The 17,806-nt window shown below is 46.7% G+C and overlaps 1 protein-coding gene across 7 annotated transcripts in view; it reads left to right on the top strand.

Moving 5' to 3' along the window:
* PPARA (peroxisome proliferator activated receptor alpha) overlaps nucleotides 1-17,806 on the top strand; it is a 303,089-nt gene that overhangs the window by 258,603 nt on the left and 26,680 nt on the right. For all 7 annotated transcript variants that reach the window (XM_078673812.1, XM_078673819.1, XM_078673818.1 and 4 more), the window contains exon 6: nucleotides 4,806-5,008. In XM_078673812.1, the coding sequence (XP_078529938.1) occupies nucleotides 4,806-5,008 (203 nt within the window). The remainder of the gene's footprint in view (nucleotides 1-4,805; nucleotides 5,009-17,806) is intronic.

Genomic DNA, 17,806 nt, shown 5'->3' with positions numbered 1-17,806 from the left:
CGACATCCAAAGCAGGTACGCTCCCTATAGGTGCAGGGTATGTAATGAGAATTTATGTCAGTCTTTCACCCTAGAAGCCAGTGAATCTTGGAGGCTTTATATGGCACAGGGAACAGTAGCAGCAGCCATTACCACCGCTAAGGCTTTTACTGAAGGCCTGAGTTCGGAATCAGAGTTTAGTGCATCAACCTTAAATTTCCCACTGTAGTATGTATTAGTTCATCACTTCTAGGCATCAATTATTAAGTACCGCTGGGCCAGCTCAAGTCTTCATTCATCAAAGACAGGCCGGAAATCACAATGTCTCCATCGACCCCCAGCTGTCTTCAGCAGGAAATCCCGCAACTTTGTGATTCCAATCTCTCTAGCACCAATTATACTGGGAAATAACTGGCATGCTCCGCGCACTCACCGGTCCTAGTAGAGGCTGGCTCCCGGGGACCAGCTCCTGTACAAACGCCTGAGGCAGCTGTAAGGAGCCATGTGGCCGCACCTCCAGCCCGAACACTCCCAGCAGAGAGCTCCCAGCCCGAGGCCAGCCCCGCACTCACTATGCCCCTCAACGGCTGCCCCAAGCTCCTGGACAGATTCAAGGGCCATACACCTCTCCTCCCCCAAATTCTCAACGGACTAGATTGTCCAAAAGGGCTCCATTAGGGGGCGGTCGCATAGGGACGCGGCGATGTTTCAACGGCCGTCATGCTTGCCTCGCAACCCAGGCTGCGGAGTGAGATCACCACAGTTTAGACGGCAATAGTCTCATTAGAGCACTCCACTTCTGGTGCATCATGGAAACACACAGCCCCTCAGCAAGTTGGAGTACGACCATTTTAAGCAGGATGATTGTGAATATTTTCACAGACTCAAGGAGGCTGAGAGGAGGAACGCCATCTTGCGCACTGGCTCTCTGACACCCTCATGTATTTTGCTTGACATACCACCATGCTCTTCATAGTATGAACCATCCCCAACTCTTGATATGACCACGTCAAACGTTTTAGCAGTAGAAGACCCTGCTGAATCTACTGGCCCTGCCTTGCCTCAAAGAAGTGACTTGTGCCCTTTATTGTCGCACGATTTTATCAGAAAATGTACCACAGAAAAATCAGGGTACCTGTTGGCATGTGCACTGGAAGGAAAACATCTTCTGCTACCAGGAGGATGAATCTGAGCCAAAAATATTATTTGTGATAAATTCCAGGTGAAATAAGAACAGTGCTACTAACACTGTATTATAAATTAATAACGTTTCCCAAATTCAAATCAAAGATCCCAGTGTGGGAGAATAGCCTTGTTTTCTAAGATTGCTTAGGCATACATTTCAACTTCCAATAAAAAAAGGCTTTCAATAAAGTACAACGCAATAGCAGTCTGTCTCTTGTGAAGAATTCCTCGGAGCTTGAGTGTAAGCATACAAAAGATGTGCACTCTGCTTTGGCATGTGAGGGCTCAGGTGTTGATATAGCAGCTCCTGAGGAACGCGACTGTTCGCACAGGACACTGCGAACCACCTGCCACCCAAAATAAATACCTCCATGAATTTGGAACTAACAGAAGCAAGTTATTAAACCCATGTGCACAGCAATATATGTGCTGTAATAGAGCAACGCTCATCCTGAATTGCAAGTGAAAAACCAAATACCATGTCAGCAAAAATATAAATGCTTAACTGTTTAAAGTTCAAAATACAATGAAGTAAAGTTGACTTAACTGATCCAGCAGCAAGACAGAGGAAGTGCAGGACTGTGTGGGGGCTATATATAGAAAACTTAGTCACCTGTGTTATTAGCAACAGTAGCCAATACCCACGGTCTGCTAGGTATTTTAGATGTGTTGTGGTGCTCACAGTACTATGGATTATTTGTTTATGAACTGGCTGCTATTACTATAAAAGAGCAGCTACTTGGGAAGTTGGGCATTATAAAGACCTCATAATAGGAGGTTTCGGTCTTGACATAAACTTGGTGTAATGCTGGTCAGCCGGTTTATCTGTATCACGGAGGAAAGCATCCTAAAGAAATGACAATGGCACATTTGGGAACCCCCCCTTTCTCTTGGCCAAACTTAAAGGATCTGCATGAAATCTCTGAGGAAGAACCTAAAGTGTGTGTACTTCTTTTGGTGAGGCATGAGTTATGGTTTGCACTGCAAACCATAACTGGCAAATTTCTGAGGTTTTGCACACAAGCCAGCTCCCCTCACACGAATTGACCACATACTTATCCGCTTCGACCTGCTCATTGCCACATACATAGAACAGCACCTCCTACAACTACAAGAAGAAACTGGAACATAATCTGAAAAAAAGCATGGACCACAGAGCTCTAAGGCCCCTAACCACTACATCACCACAACCCCTTTTGATCCATCACCAACTTATATACCTGCATCATCTCTTATGTCAATACCCTAGTCCTGCTCGAAACCATCACTGCCAGGACCCGTGTGCAAGCGAGCTGTTACATAGAGGAACTTAGAATCACCAAACGCCACAGCAAGCAATTCAGATGGGGCCAGGTCCACGACAAAACTGGCAAAAGCACCTACAAGCCAGCTCTCAGGTTCTACCATCAGCAGATCAGATCTACCAAGCTGACAGCACTGATTAAACACATTCAAAACAGCACAAACAATGCCAGGTTACTTCACCATCGTAAAGGATTTAACCTCGCCCATCATTTGGTCCATAACAAACACCCCATTTCATGACCGCTGTAACCAGATCTCCCACTATTTCAGCCACAGCAGTTTTGACACCCAGCCGGACCCATCCACCATCGCATCCCTCATGTCTGACGAGGTAAATCCCGCGGACACGTGACCTCCTGGCCCATCACTATCATGACAGACACCTCAACAACCATACAGACTGTTCACTCAGAAGCTCTGTCGGATACCTGCCAACACTTCATCTTCACCAAAGGACTGGACCCCATCTGCACAGCCTTGACCCGGATACTCAACAACTCACTCAATACAGCCACCTTCACAAATGCATAGAAACACCATACTCCCCCTTCTGAGGCAACCCTCAGCAGACCCTAGGACGCTAGCTAATTAAGGATCCGTCTCCTTGCTACCTTTTCCTGTCATAGTCCTTGAGAAAGTAATCAAAATTTACTGGCCAACCACCTCAATTACAACCACCTCCCCAGCCTCACCCAGTTCTGAATCGGGTCAACCACAGCACCAAGTCTACCCTCAATGCTGCCACAGACATTCGACTGATCATAAGCAGAGAAGACACCACCCCATCTACATTCAACAACTCCACAAAGCTGCCATACGAGATCCTGCTATCCATTGGATCTGCTCCTTTCTCACCAAATGTACCCAGTCTAGCCTGGCCCCTTTCACCTCAGCCACCGCCACCAATCTCATCTGCAGAGTGCCCCAAGGATCATCTCTCAGCCCCAGGCCTTTCAACACCTACATGGAACCGCTGGCCCAACATCAACCAATCGCATGGAATCAACATCAGCTCTTTTGCCAACGACACCCAGTTCATCCTTCCCTCTCCAACTTCACCTTATGTATGTCCGAAGTAGCCAGCTGGATGAAGATCAACTGTCTGAAACTAAACCCAGGTAAAACAGACGTGGTACTCTTCAACAAGAGCACTTCCCTCTGGAATTCCACAGGTGGGCAGCAGAACTCTGACCAGCACCCAGCCTGGCCAGTCAAGCCGAGAACGTGGTGGACAACCAACTCTCTATGACCAGCTAAAGATCCTCAGAAAAATCTTGCCCTCAATCAACACATGCAAAAAGAACAGGTGATGGACGGAATGCTGAACAATGTCAAACACTCCTCTTCCCCCGTCCCCCCCTCATCCCCCCCGTACAGAGATCTGCCCCAAAATCCATTGTCTTTTTGCTCAGCACGCCACCCTAGTTTAGACTCTGCCAAATGCAAATCAGTCTTGGCCCTCCTCCGTATGGGAACAGTCCAGCCCATCCTGCCAGGTCGGGTCCACCTTGGACCGGAAACAAGCATTCAAGGACCACTTTCGGGGCATCAGCCCTCACCATGCCAGGATAGCTTGAATCCAGTGGCATGGCGAGCACGGAACCCATGTCTGGGTATACTCGTTCCTCTATGGGTGTCAAATGCAAAAAGAACAATTGATGGTCAGAATGCTGAACATTGTTAAACAGTCACCCCAGTACAAAGAACTGGGTCTAAATCCAACATTTTTTTGCTCACCACTCCACCCTAGTTTGGACCCAGACATATGCAAATAAGTCTTGAGCATTCTCAGCATTTTAATATTCTTGTCTTGGCCCTTCAAATGTCCCTTTTATGCTTCCCAGCTATATAGTTTTGTCTGTTCTTTTTTAAATGTTTGAATAATCTGATTTCCCCGCTGATTCCTGCAAGATTTCACCCAGATGTTGGGGTTGCACTCGGCCTGAAATCGCCTTGTAAAAACACAATACTTATAATTCTGATCCATAAGAATTTAAAGGATACTTGTAATGAGGTGCTTAACGTCCCTTCACCCACCCATTGTCTCTGTTCTCTGCCTGTTTCTTTCGCTGTGGCATGGATGAACAGAAATAAAGGGACAAACAACTGAGGTCTGGGATGTGAGCAGCCATGTTTAGTGCTGGGCATGGGCTGCTGTGGGACTATGCTTGAGCTTGAAGAATGGCCAGAAAATAAGGAGAATAGGGTCTGTATGCCTGGGACAGCAAGTCACTATGTTGCTTAGCTTGAATGTTTTCACATTTGATGCGTACCCCGTTACTGTGTATGATTTGTGTTCATGGTTACATATTTGACACTTTTCTTTCTACCCCTAGCAATCCGTTTTGGACGAATGCCGAGGTCTGAGAAAGAAAAACTTACGTTAGAAGTTCTAACCTGTGAGCAAGATCTGGATATTTCACAAATGGCAGACCTGAAAGCCCTTGCCAAGCTCATTTATGAAGCCTATGAGAAAAATTTTAATATGAACAAATTAAAAGCTCGAGCCATTCTCACTGGAAAAACCAATAACAATCCAGTAGGTACTTGTTTTATGTGAGTTTGCAGCAAGGTAATGCAAGATCAAATGCATGTTAAATACAGCTTATCATCAAATGTAACAGATATATGCATGACAGATGATGGGTGCCATGCACATTATTGCATGTTGACTCATGATTTCCAAGGCTTTGTTATCCAGTGCCACTAAAAAAACGTTTTCTTCTGATTTTTATCTGTCTGGGAGATTTTCGTTGATGCCCTATGGACTCCTTGCACACGTGCATGTCTGCATAGTGTATGCTGTATTTGACCTGGTCTGAGTTAAAAGGACAATAAAGCCCTTATTATCTGAGCATTCTATCTGTATGTCGATATTGTGGCTACTCAGCATGATGTATGGTTAGATAATTACTTGTTACAAGTTTTTATGTGAGTAACATCTTCCAATTCAACTTGAGAATGTGTGGCATGTTTTAGTTTTTTAGCTTTCTGTTGATGAAAGAACTATACAAAAAACCTACAGTGGGCTAAGAGCTGACCCAATGCCTACCGTTGGTAGGTTTTCTTGTCACTCCCATTGGCGTGCTTCTTATTCAGTAACTTTCCTTCCTCTCTTGTATTTGTCTCTCTCCTGGAGATAGTCTCTTTACTATCCTCTTGATTGGATGACTTGTATCCTTCCACTGCTTAGATTATAGGAACTACTTTTTCTCTTTCGCCTATCAGACAATGCAAGATGTCCAATGGATTCAGTGGTGAACAAACCACAACGAATTGTTAACCTGGATGCATTACAACCATCCTGTATGGCTTGAGTTAGGACAGGCCAGAGGTCTTACAGGATACCTAGGAGGATTTAAGCCACTGAAACCCAAAGGGTGTGATGTAGTAGTCCAGGAGGCAGCTGGCACTTACAGATCTCGGGGAAATACCCTCTCCCCTAAGGTTTGCACCCGTTTGGACACCCTATCCATGGGAGTAGTTAAAAAGTTATTTGGGTTTGTCTGTTTTGTGGATGCGTGCAACACCATGCTTTGGTGGAGGCGGTGGAAGCACAGAAAAAACGCAGGGTCCCCCCGGGGCAGGGTGGTAGCATCTCACAATTTGGTGATTGACTAGGGGGCCTGAGCAAGGTTTAGCCCGTGCCCCTAGGAGGGTATCTGTAAGTGCCTCATTAATGGGCAGGAGGAGCTCAGTAGATGGTTGTCCTAGCTTGAGTTTTTCTGTCAAGACATTCGTTTTGATCTCCAAGGAGGGGGAGAAGGAGGTCAAGAACTTTGCAGTCCTGTGCCTGACCGTTACGCAGAAGCACTCTCCTCGGTGTCAGGACCAGGGGTAAGAGAAGGCCCATCTAGGGGGAAGTGTCAAGGCCACTGGCTTCTTGAAGGTCGTCATACCAATTTTCTTTATGGTATGTTTGCCCTATTTCATCACCTGCATCATAATTGTTGTCTGAATCCATACGAAATAAGGAACGCAATGTATGTGTCATTCCTTGTATAGGAGGCAAGTCAAATAAGGGAGGCTGTGTTTCGACGAAAGTAGAGTGTGGCCACGAATTTGGTAATACAGGCGTCGACTCAGAGTGGGAGAGCACAATGGACAGCTTGTCCTTCAGAATCTGTGGAATCGGCATCAGCGTCAAGGCCTCGGGAGCCGGTGTGGAGGGTGGCAGCAGAGTCAGGGCACAAGCTGCCAGAGGTGTAGTGATAGATTTGAAGGCTCCATCTGGTGCCAAGGGCGAACCCACTGTCCATATCCCTGATGGGGGATCTCTTGGCTCCTTGGAGCCCGGATGTAGGCACGCCACAGGGAGTCAGTAATGATATGAATAGTCAGAGAATGGCCTTGCGGAACTCCTTGATCTGCCTTGGTGTCGCAGATGGCCTGAGAAACTCTGGTTGTGCCAAAACAAGTTTTGGGATGGCTCCAAAGTTGCCGGACTTCGTGGCGAGATCAAGACACATGGCAACACCTTTGCCACTTTAAAGGAGATTGTGAGTGGTGGGAAGGGGCCGATCCTGCTTGTATTTCTTATGTTTCCTTCTGTCTAACCCAAAACTTGGAGCTCAACAACAACCAACCTCAGGAACGACTCCTGTGCTTGGAGGTATATATCTTGGGCTCAAGGTCCTTTTTGTGCTTTGTGTTCATCAATGCTTAGTCACTGCAGGCTCAAGAGTTGTGACTCAAACCCAGAGACCACAGGCATGCCTGATGAGGACCTGCCACAGACATTTGTCTGCAACAGTCCTTACAGGGTTCGAAACTTCTCGTCTTGGGAGTTGACATTTCCCTTGTACACAGCAAAATATTTGGAAAAAACTGCAAAGATGCAAAATGTATCTCCAGATCCGCTCTGGTGGTGCAGAAAGAAAGGAACTGACGTCACCATGCTGGAGTGGCTCCTACACATACCCCGAGTGAAACAGCATCAGTCTGGATCTACACAGCACCACCTACCAGCTCATAGAAGTACTGCTCAAACATTTTTGGATCCACAATCTGCTTAGAAGTTTCTATCAGAAACTTGTATACATCCTTTTCTCTCCCTCCTCTCTAGCTCTCTCTAGCTCTCTCTCAAAGTGGTCTGTGTGAGAGTCAAGCATCACATGCGGTGTGCGTGAATGGTGGTGCTGCAGGAACCGCCTATGTCAGCATTAAACAAAGACATTTGGGGGTGTATCTAAGATAACAGTATTATTGGCTAATACCTTCTCTCGCCTTTTCATGGTCTGCAGAGACTTAATCGCAAATGCTCTGGTGTAGTGATATGTTGTGGACCCAGGACGCTCTGTTGCGTTTTTGATCTCCTTGTCTTGTTACACTATCACCCTCCGACCCTGCCCTGGCACTACTCTTGTTGCACATTTTCCCCCAAAGCATGTCTGTTGCTTCCTCCATTGCTCATTGGTTATTAAGACCATTCACAGTCAGCTAAATTAATTTGAGCTGATCCGTCATTATTCTTTTTGGAGTTGTTCACTGCTTATGCTCTTAATCATTTACTATTGAGAGAAAGCCATTTATGATCAGTCCAGGGTTCCACCCACCCTCTTTCTCCCTCCCGTGCCCCTTCCCTTCAACCTCTCCCAAATCCCCCCTCTGGCCCCTAAGAATCCATGAGCATTAGGTGCCTATGCCCTTGAAAAACCTACTCAATGTACAAAAGGGTGCAGGTATTACACCAGTTGTGACCTTCCAAGTGCCCCAAGCCCCTTGAACAAGGCAAATACATTTCTTCCATCTTTATTTTTAAGAGCGATTGTTATAAGTGTTCCTTCTTTCCTTTGTTCTGTAATTTATCAAGATATGTGCGGGAAAGGGCTATTCCATGGTGTTGCTCTATGAATTCTGACACATTCCCAGATTTACAAGGTTTCATAAACCTAGGAATGCGTCCGATTCTAACGCCTCCCAGGGGAGGTGTTAAAGTGGCGCAACCAGGAGAATTCTGAAGCACACATAGAAGGAGGAACATGACATCAGTAATTGTTTTGTGCAGGAAGCTGCACAAAAACAATAATCCCTGCAACGCAGGCACCCTTGCACCATTGTGCAAGGGTGCCTATGTTGGCACTAGTCAGCCAATTGTGCACCAGCACAGAGGAAAGCACAGGGAACTGTCGTATTGCTGTAAATACGACGCATCCCTTCACTTTCCTAACTACGTAACTCGACAGAGCCAGATGACTTGTAACGCAGTGCTGCATCATTGTCTAGCAAACATGCCCTCAGTTTCTAGTCTGTTTCCACTTCACCCTACTTCTGTATCCCTTATTAGCAGCTATCCTGAAATTTTATACCATGCTGCCTCATTATTAGTACATATTACAATTGAATTTCTACTTGAATTCATTTCCAAATTGAAAAGTATGTTGTTTTAACGGTTGTCTAATACGAAGAATATTCTAAAGAACATTCTAAGTTGATTTAAGTATAGCATCCAGTGCTCGTTCTATGTATAGGGTTTAGCATACTCAAGTACTTGTGGCTATCCTCAATGATATGATGATGATTGGGTAGAGGACGTAGCCTAATGGTTAGGGCGGTGGACTTCAAATCTGGGGAACTGGGTTCGAGTATCGGCATCAACCAGACCCCCCAGGATATAGCGGCATGAACTAGTAAATTTAGCGGCACAAATCAGGAAATTTAGCGGCACAAATCTGGGAATTTAGCGGCATTTAGCGGCATTTTATTTTGGGTTTTTTTCGACAACAAACACAGATATCTTACTGTTTGAGTTAATTTACAACAGCAGGCCCCCACAGTACATGTGCACACACAAAGAGGGGTGTAGAGTACACAACAAAAGCCACAAGTGCAGTTAATGGCCCCCACAGTACATGCACACTCAATAAATTAGGCCCCCCAGGGGCCGCAGCATGCCCGTGTGTGCAGCAGGCCCCCACAGTGCATTTGCATTCAATAAATTGGGCCCCCCAGGGCCCGCAGCGTGCCCCTGTGCGCAGCAGGCCCCCACAGTACATGCACACTCAAATAATTAGGGCCCCGGGGCCCGCCGCGTGCCCCATTTGCAGCGGGCCCCCACAGCAAAACATTAAAAAAAAGATTTATGGCCCCCGGGGCCCGCCGGGTGCCCCGTGTGCAGCGGGCCCCCACAGGAATACACAAAAAAAGATTTATGGCCCCCGGGGCCCGCCGCGTGCCCCGTGTGCGGCGGGCCCCCCACAGCAAAACATAAATAAAAGATTTATGGCCCCCGGGGCCCGCCGCGTGCCCCGTGTGCGGCGAGCCCCCACAGGAATACACAAAAAAAGATTTATGGCCCCCGGGGCCCGCCGCGTGCCCCGTGTGCGGCGGGCCCCCACAGCAAAACATAAATAAAAGATTTATGGCCCCCGGGGCCCGCCGCGTGCCCCGTGTGCGGCGGGCCCCTACAGGAATACACAAAAAAAGATTTATGGCCCCCGGGGCCCGCCGCGTGCCACGTGTGCGGCGGGCCCCCACAGCAAAACATAAATAAAAGATTTATGGCCCCCGGGGCCCGCCGCGTGCCCCGTGTGCGGCGAGCCCCCACAGGAATACACAAAAAAAGATTTATGGCCCCCGGGGCCCGCCGGGTGCCCCGTGTGCGGCGGGCCCCCACAGGAATACACAAAAAAAGATTTATGGCCCCCGGGGCCCGCCGCGTGCCCCGTGTGCGGCGGGCCCCCACAGCAAAACATAAATAAAAGATTTATGGCCCCCGGGGCCCGCCGCGTGCCCCGTGTGCGGCGGGCCCCCACAGCAAAACATAAATAAAAGATTTATGGCCCCTGGGGCCCGCCGCGTGCCCCGTGTGCGGCGGGCCCCCACAGTGTGAAGGACTGTACCTGACCTGTTGCCGGCTGTCTCCTGCTTGCCGGTGCCGCTCCCTCCCCTGGTCTCTGAGTCGTCGCGCTGCCGTGTTCCTTCCCGGGCTGGGCTGGGAGCTTGAGAAGAGGCGTTCGTTGTGTCCGCTGGCTTCTCTCTCCCCCTGGCTGGTCTCCTTGGTCTTCCTGCTGGGTGTCCGCTGCTCCGCTGCCGCTTCTCTTCTCCTGCTCTCCCGCGATCCTGGAATGGCTGGCAAAACGGCGGATTTCGCGGGCGTTTAAGCAAATATCGCGGGATTTGCGGCGTTTGGCCAATTTCGCGATTTTTTTGCAAATCGCGAAATCGCGATAAGCTGGAGGGTCTGATCAACGCTCAACATCCTGTGATTCTGTGCAAATCACTTAATCTCCCTGTGCCTAACAAAAATATATGTGTCCTCATGTAATGCAACTGGTGCTCATGTAAAGCGCTCTGATACCTGATTTCGGGTCAAGTTCATGCTAAATAAAACTTCAAGAAAAAAAATGATGGCGCATTCGTAATGTCCTTAAACACACTCCTGCAAAGATATATATATATGTGATGTGATCAAGGCTGGGGTAACCTGGCCGAAACGCGTCATGTTGTGACTTATGGAATAAATTGCACTTTATAAACTACCTTTGCTGTGGTCCGTTCCTGAAGGTGTGGCAGCGTGGAGAATTGCGTGTGCTTCGCAGAAAGGATTTGGTTTTCATATATATATATATATATATATATATATATATATATATATATATATATCCTGGCGCAGCCTTTGAAAAAGGTCGAAGAACAGACCGAAATGCATTAAGGAGAGAAAGAAATGCCAGTGCTTTTGAAAGTTTAATAAACCTGCTGGTTTCCGTGATTGAGTGCGGCTCATTCCTTCAGTGTGAGGGGTTGTTAACATGTTTTACGGCGTGGTCCCGCCGGGAGCAACGCACCACCAGTGCTGAAGTGCGCCACCACTGCCTGAAAATCGGACTGATGTGAGGCTTGTGAAGGCAATTAAGGCAGCGGCGCTACCAGGAACTTGTGCTTGGTTCTGGCCCCAGCAAATTTGAAGAGGAAAATGCGAGGGAATCACAAGACTCTAAACAAGCAAAAATCTTTAAAAACATTACCCACTGGAGGGAACAAATGTTTTGAGACTGGGACGGGACTACGACAACCAGAATGCTCATCCAAAAAAAAGCCCAGGTGGCGCAGTTTGAAAAAAGCATGTAATTGGTTGTGGGGAGTTCCAGCTCTCTTTGAACAATTCTGGCGCACCCTTTGAAAAAGGTCGAAGAACAGACCGAAATGCATTAGGGAGAGAAAGAAATGCCAGTGCTTTTAAAAGTTTAATAAACCTGCTGGTTTCCGTGATTGAGTGCGGCTCATTCCTTCAGTGTGAGGGGTTGTTAACATATATATATATATATATCCAAAGTAAGACCATGAAGTCTCGTAATAAACCCAATGCCAAAACACGACCCTACACCTTGCTTATGAAAAAACTGAAAGATGAAAAAAGAGTTGTGATCAACAAATCAGACAAGGGGGGGAATGTAGTTTTGTGGGGCAAACAAGAATATATCGAAGAGGCTAACAGACAATTGGGGGATACTTCCTGTTACACCAAAATTGATATGACTACTGCTAAAAAGACTAATGATTCTTATCGCTCAGATTTATACAAATGGAAACGTGAAGGCCTCCTAAGCAAAGACGAATTTAAATTTTTGCAGAAAGACTTCCCTGTGATGCCTAATATGTACTTTATACCTAAAGTGCACAAACAGCAGACACCAGTGCCTGGCAGGCCCATTGTGTCCGCTATCAACAGCACGTTCGAAAACACATCGAAATACATCGATTTCTTTTTACAAGAGTTTGTGGTCGCATTGCCGGCCTATATTAAAGACACCACGGATTTTTTGTATCAATTGAGCCAATGTACATGGTCTGATGAGTTATTGCTAATTACGATGGACATAGCAACACTATACACAAGCATAGCTCACAATGATGGTCTACGTGCAATGAAATTTTACTTAAACAAGCGCCCTTTTGAATTGTACATGCACAGTAAAATGTTATTGGATATGACAGAGAAATGTTTAACTAACAATACTTTCCTGTTTAATAACGATGTGTATAGACAAGAGAGGGGCGTCGCCATGGGGTCGTGTTTCTCCCCCAGCTACGCGGGGCTCCACGTTGGCTGGTGGGAGGAACACGTCCTCAGGATCGAGCACGAGGTACTTTGGCATAATAATGTGATGGAGTATTGGCGTTACATAGATGACGTGTGTATCATCTGGAAAGGGACAGAGGAATCTGCGAATAAGTTTGTGCAGGCAATTAATGTCAACCAATTGAATCTTCAGTTCACAGCTAACATCAGCAATTCCAAAGCTAGCTTCCTAGATGTAATGATTGAGATCAAGGACAATAACATTGTCACTAGCCTGTTCAGGAAGGAAACGTCAGGCAACTCTATTGTGCACGCGACAAGCTTTCATCCGCAGCACACTATCAGAAGCATCCCCTATGGGGAGTTCCTGAGAATACATAGGTCATGCAGCAGCCCTGAGTTGAGGGACAAATGTCAGCAGGAAGCTAAAATTAGATTGATTAGTCGCGGTTACAAATCGACACTGTTAGAGTCAGCCATGAGAAAAGCGAATTCACTAAGCAGGCAAGATCTGTTGAACCCGGAAAGGGATAAAGTGAAAAATTCTAAGCATCTAGAGGAAGGCAATGCTATTAGGCTCATCACTAGTTATAGTCGCCAAGCAAGACAAGTCACTAGAATTGTCAAGCAACAATGGCCCATCATTCTGACGGATCAAGTTCTCAGAGACATTATGCCCAGAATGCCGACCGTCACGTTTAGAAGAGCCTATGCAATGAAGAATGACTTAGTTAGCAATAATCCTGAAACCAGTAAGACTAAAGATTGGCTTTGCCCCCGGAAAGGTTTCTTTCGCTGTAGCTCATGTAGAGCCTGTAAGTTCGGAGTGAATACTAGAACTTATACAACCCCGTTTGAGGACAATCCGATATCCCTACGAGATCACTACACTTGCCGCACTGAACTAGCCGTCTATGTACTCACATGTAGCTGCAATTTACAATATGTCGGCAGCACAAAGCTACCTGTGCACCAGCGCATTCTACAGCACTTGCGCGCCATTATGCATGCCGATCAGAGCTACCCGGTAGCCGGCATTTTCAATCTGTGCATAACAAGAATTTGGCTCATCTTACTTACTTTGTCATAGACGCAGTGATCCCCAACAAAAGAGATGGGGACTATGAGAAGAAATTGCGGCAATTATAGTCACGTTATATAGTGTTACTCAACAGTAAGAGCCCAGGAGGTCTCAATATGGGTGAAGACCTTCACAATTTTCTGTGATTGCGACTCCAGGTTGTATTATAGTGTAAGGGTCTGTTATATTACAATGTGTACACCAGCAGGCAGATATCTTAAGCTTACTAGACTCCGGAGGTTGACATGAGCATCCCTAAGTGTATAGCAAATGATTGAGATGGCCCAAGAAGCCCCCACTAGCGAAATTGATAGTTTCAATATATAAAAGCATTTGATCACATTTGTAGTATATTTATTCCCCCCTTTTATTTTATTTTCCCTCATTAGCATCAAATTCACCTTTAGAGCACCCAATTAGGCGACGCATATTCTTTGTAGCCAAGTTCCGAGATATGGAAAGAGAGGAGGATGGAGGGAAGGTATAATGAATTATAGTCTGTTTCTGATTAATCCACTAAGGGGCACCACAACACTAGTTTGAGGCCTTTGCCTGTAAGTGACTTATGTGATTTGTACCCAAATGAGCGGGACGCATTCAATGCATTCACACACATGTAGAGAATATCCTTAAAAATGAATTTGAAATGGATTGAGCTAAGGGGAGTGTTGCAACTTGGCACTTGGTATCTTCCACTCTCCTTTATTCCCCCCTCCCCTCTCACGCCCACTTGGTGTGACCCGTAGCTGTCTCTGAAGGCAGCTTTAGAATGTTGGGAGTTTTGGTCCTGTCAAGCTGGGAGCATCTTGTAATGATTGATACCGAATAAAGTTCCTGAAATAATTCCACGTGTGGACATTCCTTACTACATTTGTGGCGACGAGGACTACGGAGCTGAGCCAGGGTCAGTGGGGTGCTCTCCCCTGGAGTAAGTTAAGCTTGGACAGAGACAACGTGTGAAGAATTGATTTATTGAGCTGCGTCGGGCGTCCTGATGTGATAAAGAAACAGAAGAGGAGTGAGTCCCGAGTGGATGCATTTTGAAAAAAGATCATCAGGTGAGCAGCTGAAGCCAATGAAGAAGGCTGAGCGGAGCGGGAGACGAATTTGCAGTTAGCTGTTCCCACCGCGTTGTGAAGTTACATTGAAAGCCTCGGTCAAGAGGTCGAGAAATCGGCTCTGTAGGACAGCACTTGTGAAATTAGCGGAATAAGCAATTTGAGAGATGATTTGCATCGGGCGTTCTTATGAAAAGTGAGTTTGTGAGGATAAATAAGACCCGAGTTGAAGGCTCGTGTGGTGAGCAGTTGTAACTGACGAAGTAACATGAAGCAGTTGAAGAAGGGGAAAAGAAAATAAGACGGTTTGAAGCGTAGGAAAGCGAAGCGGTGAGGTGACAAGGGAGCTGACCCCAAGTGATCTTCAAGTAAGAGGTTGTATAGTCACCACTTTCCTGCGCATTAGCCCCTGATAGATCTCCCAAGTGAGGTGGAGGACGATAATCGGGTGTCGGGTCGGGCACCGTGCATTCCCATCACCTACTCAAAGTAAAGCCTTTGGGTATCAACAGGGTGTCCAGCAAACCCCTGGTGCAGCGTATGAAAGTGAACTGAGGCGGCGCGCTGCGAGGTGATAAGCATCTCGTGAAGAAATTAAGAATAACAGGGTGTCCAGCAAACCCCTGGTGCAGCGTATAAAAGTGAACTGAGGCAATGCGCCGTGAGGTGATAATCATCTCGTGAAGAAATTGAGAACAGGGTGTCCAGCAAACCCCTGGTGCAGCGTATGAAATTGAGCTGAGGCAGCGAGCCGTGAGGTGATGCGCATTTCTTCAAGAACTGTAACCAATGGTTGAAAAGGATGTTGATTTTACAAGCGTCATGAAGTACATGATAGCCTCTTTCTAGGGAATACATGAAAAAACAGTGTGATGAATCTAAATGCGAGCACCTGTAGTCAGCTCACACGAGTATCGGCGCAAAGCATTTTTGAGTAAACTCTGTAAGCCGAGAAGGGAAGCAGGAGGCGGAGCAGGAAGCATAATCTTCCCCTCAGAACTTCAGGGAAGGCTGTCAATCCCCGTTGCAACGCGTGAAAAGGAACTGAGGTAGCGCTTTGAAACAGCGTCAAGTAGCTGCGTGAGGATTGGGAAGTTAACCTCAGAAGCATTGGAGGTTAAGGAAGGTAATTTAACCCCGGTATAAGTGAAAGATCCTACCTGAGGAGTTAATCTCTGCCTGTCAGCACGTTGCCATTCTCCCTGTCAAGGCGTCACCACAACGCAGCGGGAAGCTGATCTGACTTGATGAAGAAGAAGCGACTTTGGTAAACACCCCGGAGGGTGCCTCTGGCGGAGCCAGAGCAGGCGTTGGTGCGGGGAATTCCGGGGGGTGTGAAAAGGAAAATCAAAGAAGTGGAGATTCGTCATCGCGGGAGGAAGCGTCATGTAGAGGTGAGAGATAACAAGTAAAGAGGGGCCAAAGGCAAGCTGTCACACGTCTCCAGCCGGGAGCTGCACTGTAGAGACAGTTTGTTCGGCGTTTCACCCAGAGACATTTCCAAGCAGAAAATGTCCCAAGTTTAGCTGTTTTTGGCGGTACTATTTCCCCCGTTGAAGTGAAGGTACGATATCGTGAGACATTAGGCTTGCATAAGAGGAAGATATGAGTTAAGAAAAGAAGAGTTGTAAAGTGATGTTTAAGTTAAATATTTACAAACGTCCCTGAAGTGTAAAATAACGTTGCGGGTTACGAGATTCACTGAGGAACCAGGGGAGTTCTCGGGGGGTGAAGCGGGTGATAGAAAGATCGCACAACTGGTCACTGAGACTGTTCCCTGACTCACAGAGGGGTGCTCCTAGGAAATTGAGCGTGAGGATCATCCTAGAGTGGGTTTTTGTAATAACTACCCTCTTTCTCAGGAAAAGTTAAGCCGTGAAGATTTACAGTCGCCAGTGTCACCCCCACAGATGGTAAATGGTACAGACGCCACCTTGTACTGCCACCCAGTGGGCTATTCTGCCCAATGCACGCACATTAACAAACCTGCAGTGGGGAACAAGGAACAAGATCAAAGACTTTAAAAGACGTCAAGGAGAAAATAAATAAATAAATAAACCAAGGGGTTTACGTATAATCACATGAGCACGTTTGTGAAGAGTAGTATTCTAAGAGAAAATTCGGCAAGGCTGAAGGGTGGGCAGTAGAGCTCATCAGGGAAGACTGTGTTTTTGTTTCATGGGGAACAAAGGAGGAGGAGGAACCCGCTACTCGCAGGACTGAAGGGTGATCGCACCGAGCAGGACTTTCCCCATCAGCACTTTCCTTTTAACTATCCGGGGCAAAGGAGCACACAACGAGGCACTCTCGTCCCGACATCTGCTGACGGGAGGGGAACATTGCACCTCCATGAGCTATCATAGAGACAACAGCACGGGTAACATGGAGTGGGGCCAGAAGTACAATTTTCCGACACCCGTGCCGTTCATGGAGGAGGATGAGCAAAATGTCGCTGATTGGAGTGTGTGGAAAAAGTACTTCGAGAATTACATGTCAATTTTTGAGGAAGAGGTAGTATCCTTTGTACCCAAGGAAAAGGCTGAAATATTGCTGTACAGCTTAGGAACTGGGGGACGGGAAAAGTACCGAGAAATGGAAAAGGCATTCATGATAGGTACTATCAGGAACATCTATGAGGACATTTTGAGTGTATTGGATAAATACTATGAACATGACTCGTTGGAAAAAATACAAAGCGAAGAAGTAAGGAAGGAAAGGAGAGGTGGCCACGAGGAAGTCAATCTAAGTAAAATAAGCATGGGATGTACCATCGGTATAGGCGGAGTGATGACAGACGTGATAACAGATTCAGGTTCCCGCCATAGTATGATGAGCAAGAGGGAATGGAACCGTAAATTAGTCAAAAAATATGGAAGCGTATTGAAAGAGGCAAACATTTCCCCAAAGTCTAATACAGGAGATGACATTAAAGTAATAGGATACCAAGTCATGGATTTAATGTACAGGGGAAATCAGTCTAGGAGCACCATTTACATAACAGAAAGCGGACCCACCGTACTGGGGTGGAAGGATCAAATGAAACTGAGAATATCACACAAAGGAAGAAGAAGAGAACAAATGAAGGAGCAGGCACAGAAGCTAAGCATGAGGGTAACAAAGGGAGGTGCGTCGAAGAACTCTACGCCGCACTCCGAGGGTACTGAAGTTTTGGATGAG

Source organism: Lissotriton helveticus, chromosome 1_1 (assembly GCF_964261635.1).
Source record: "Lissotriton helveticus chromosome 1_1, aLisHel1.1, whole genome shotgun sequence".
Taxonomy (NCBI): domain Eukaryota; kingdom Metazoa; phylum Chordata; class Amphibia; order Caudata; family Salamandridae; genus Lissotriton; species Lissotriton helveticus.
The sequence above is the reverse complement of the archived record's forward strand: the minus strand, read 5'-3'. Positions and strand labels throughout refer to the sequence as shown.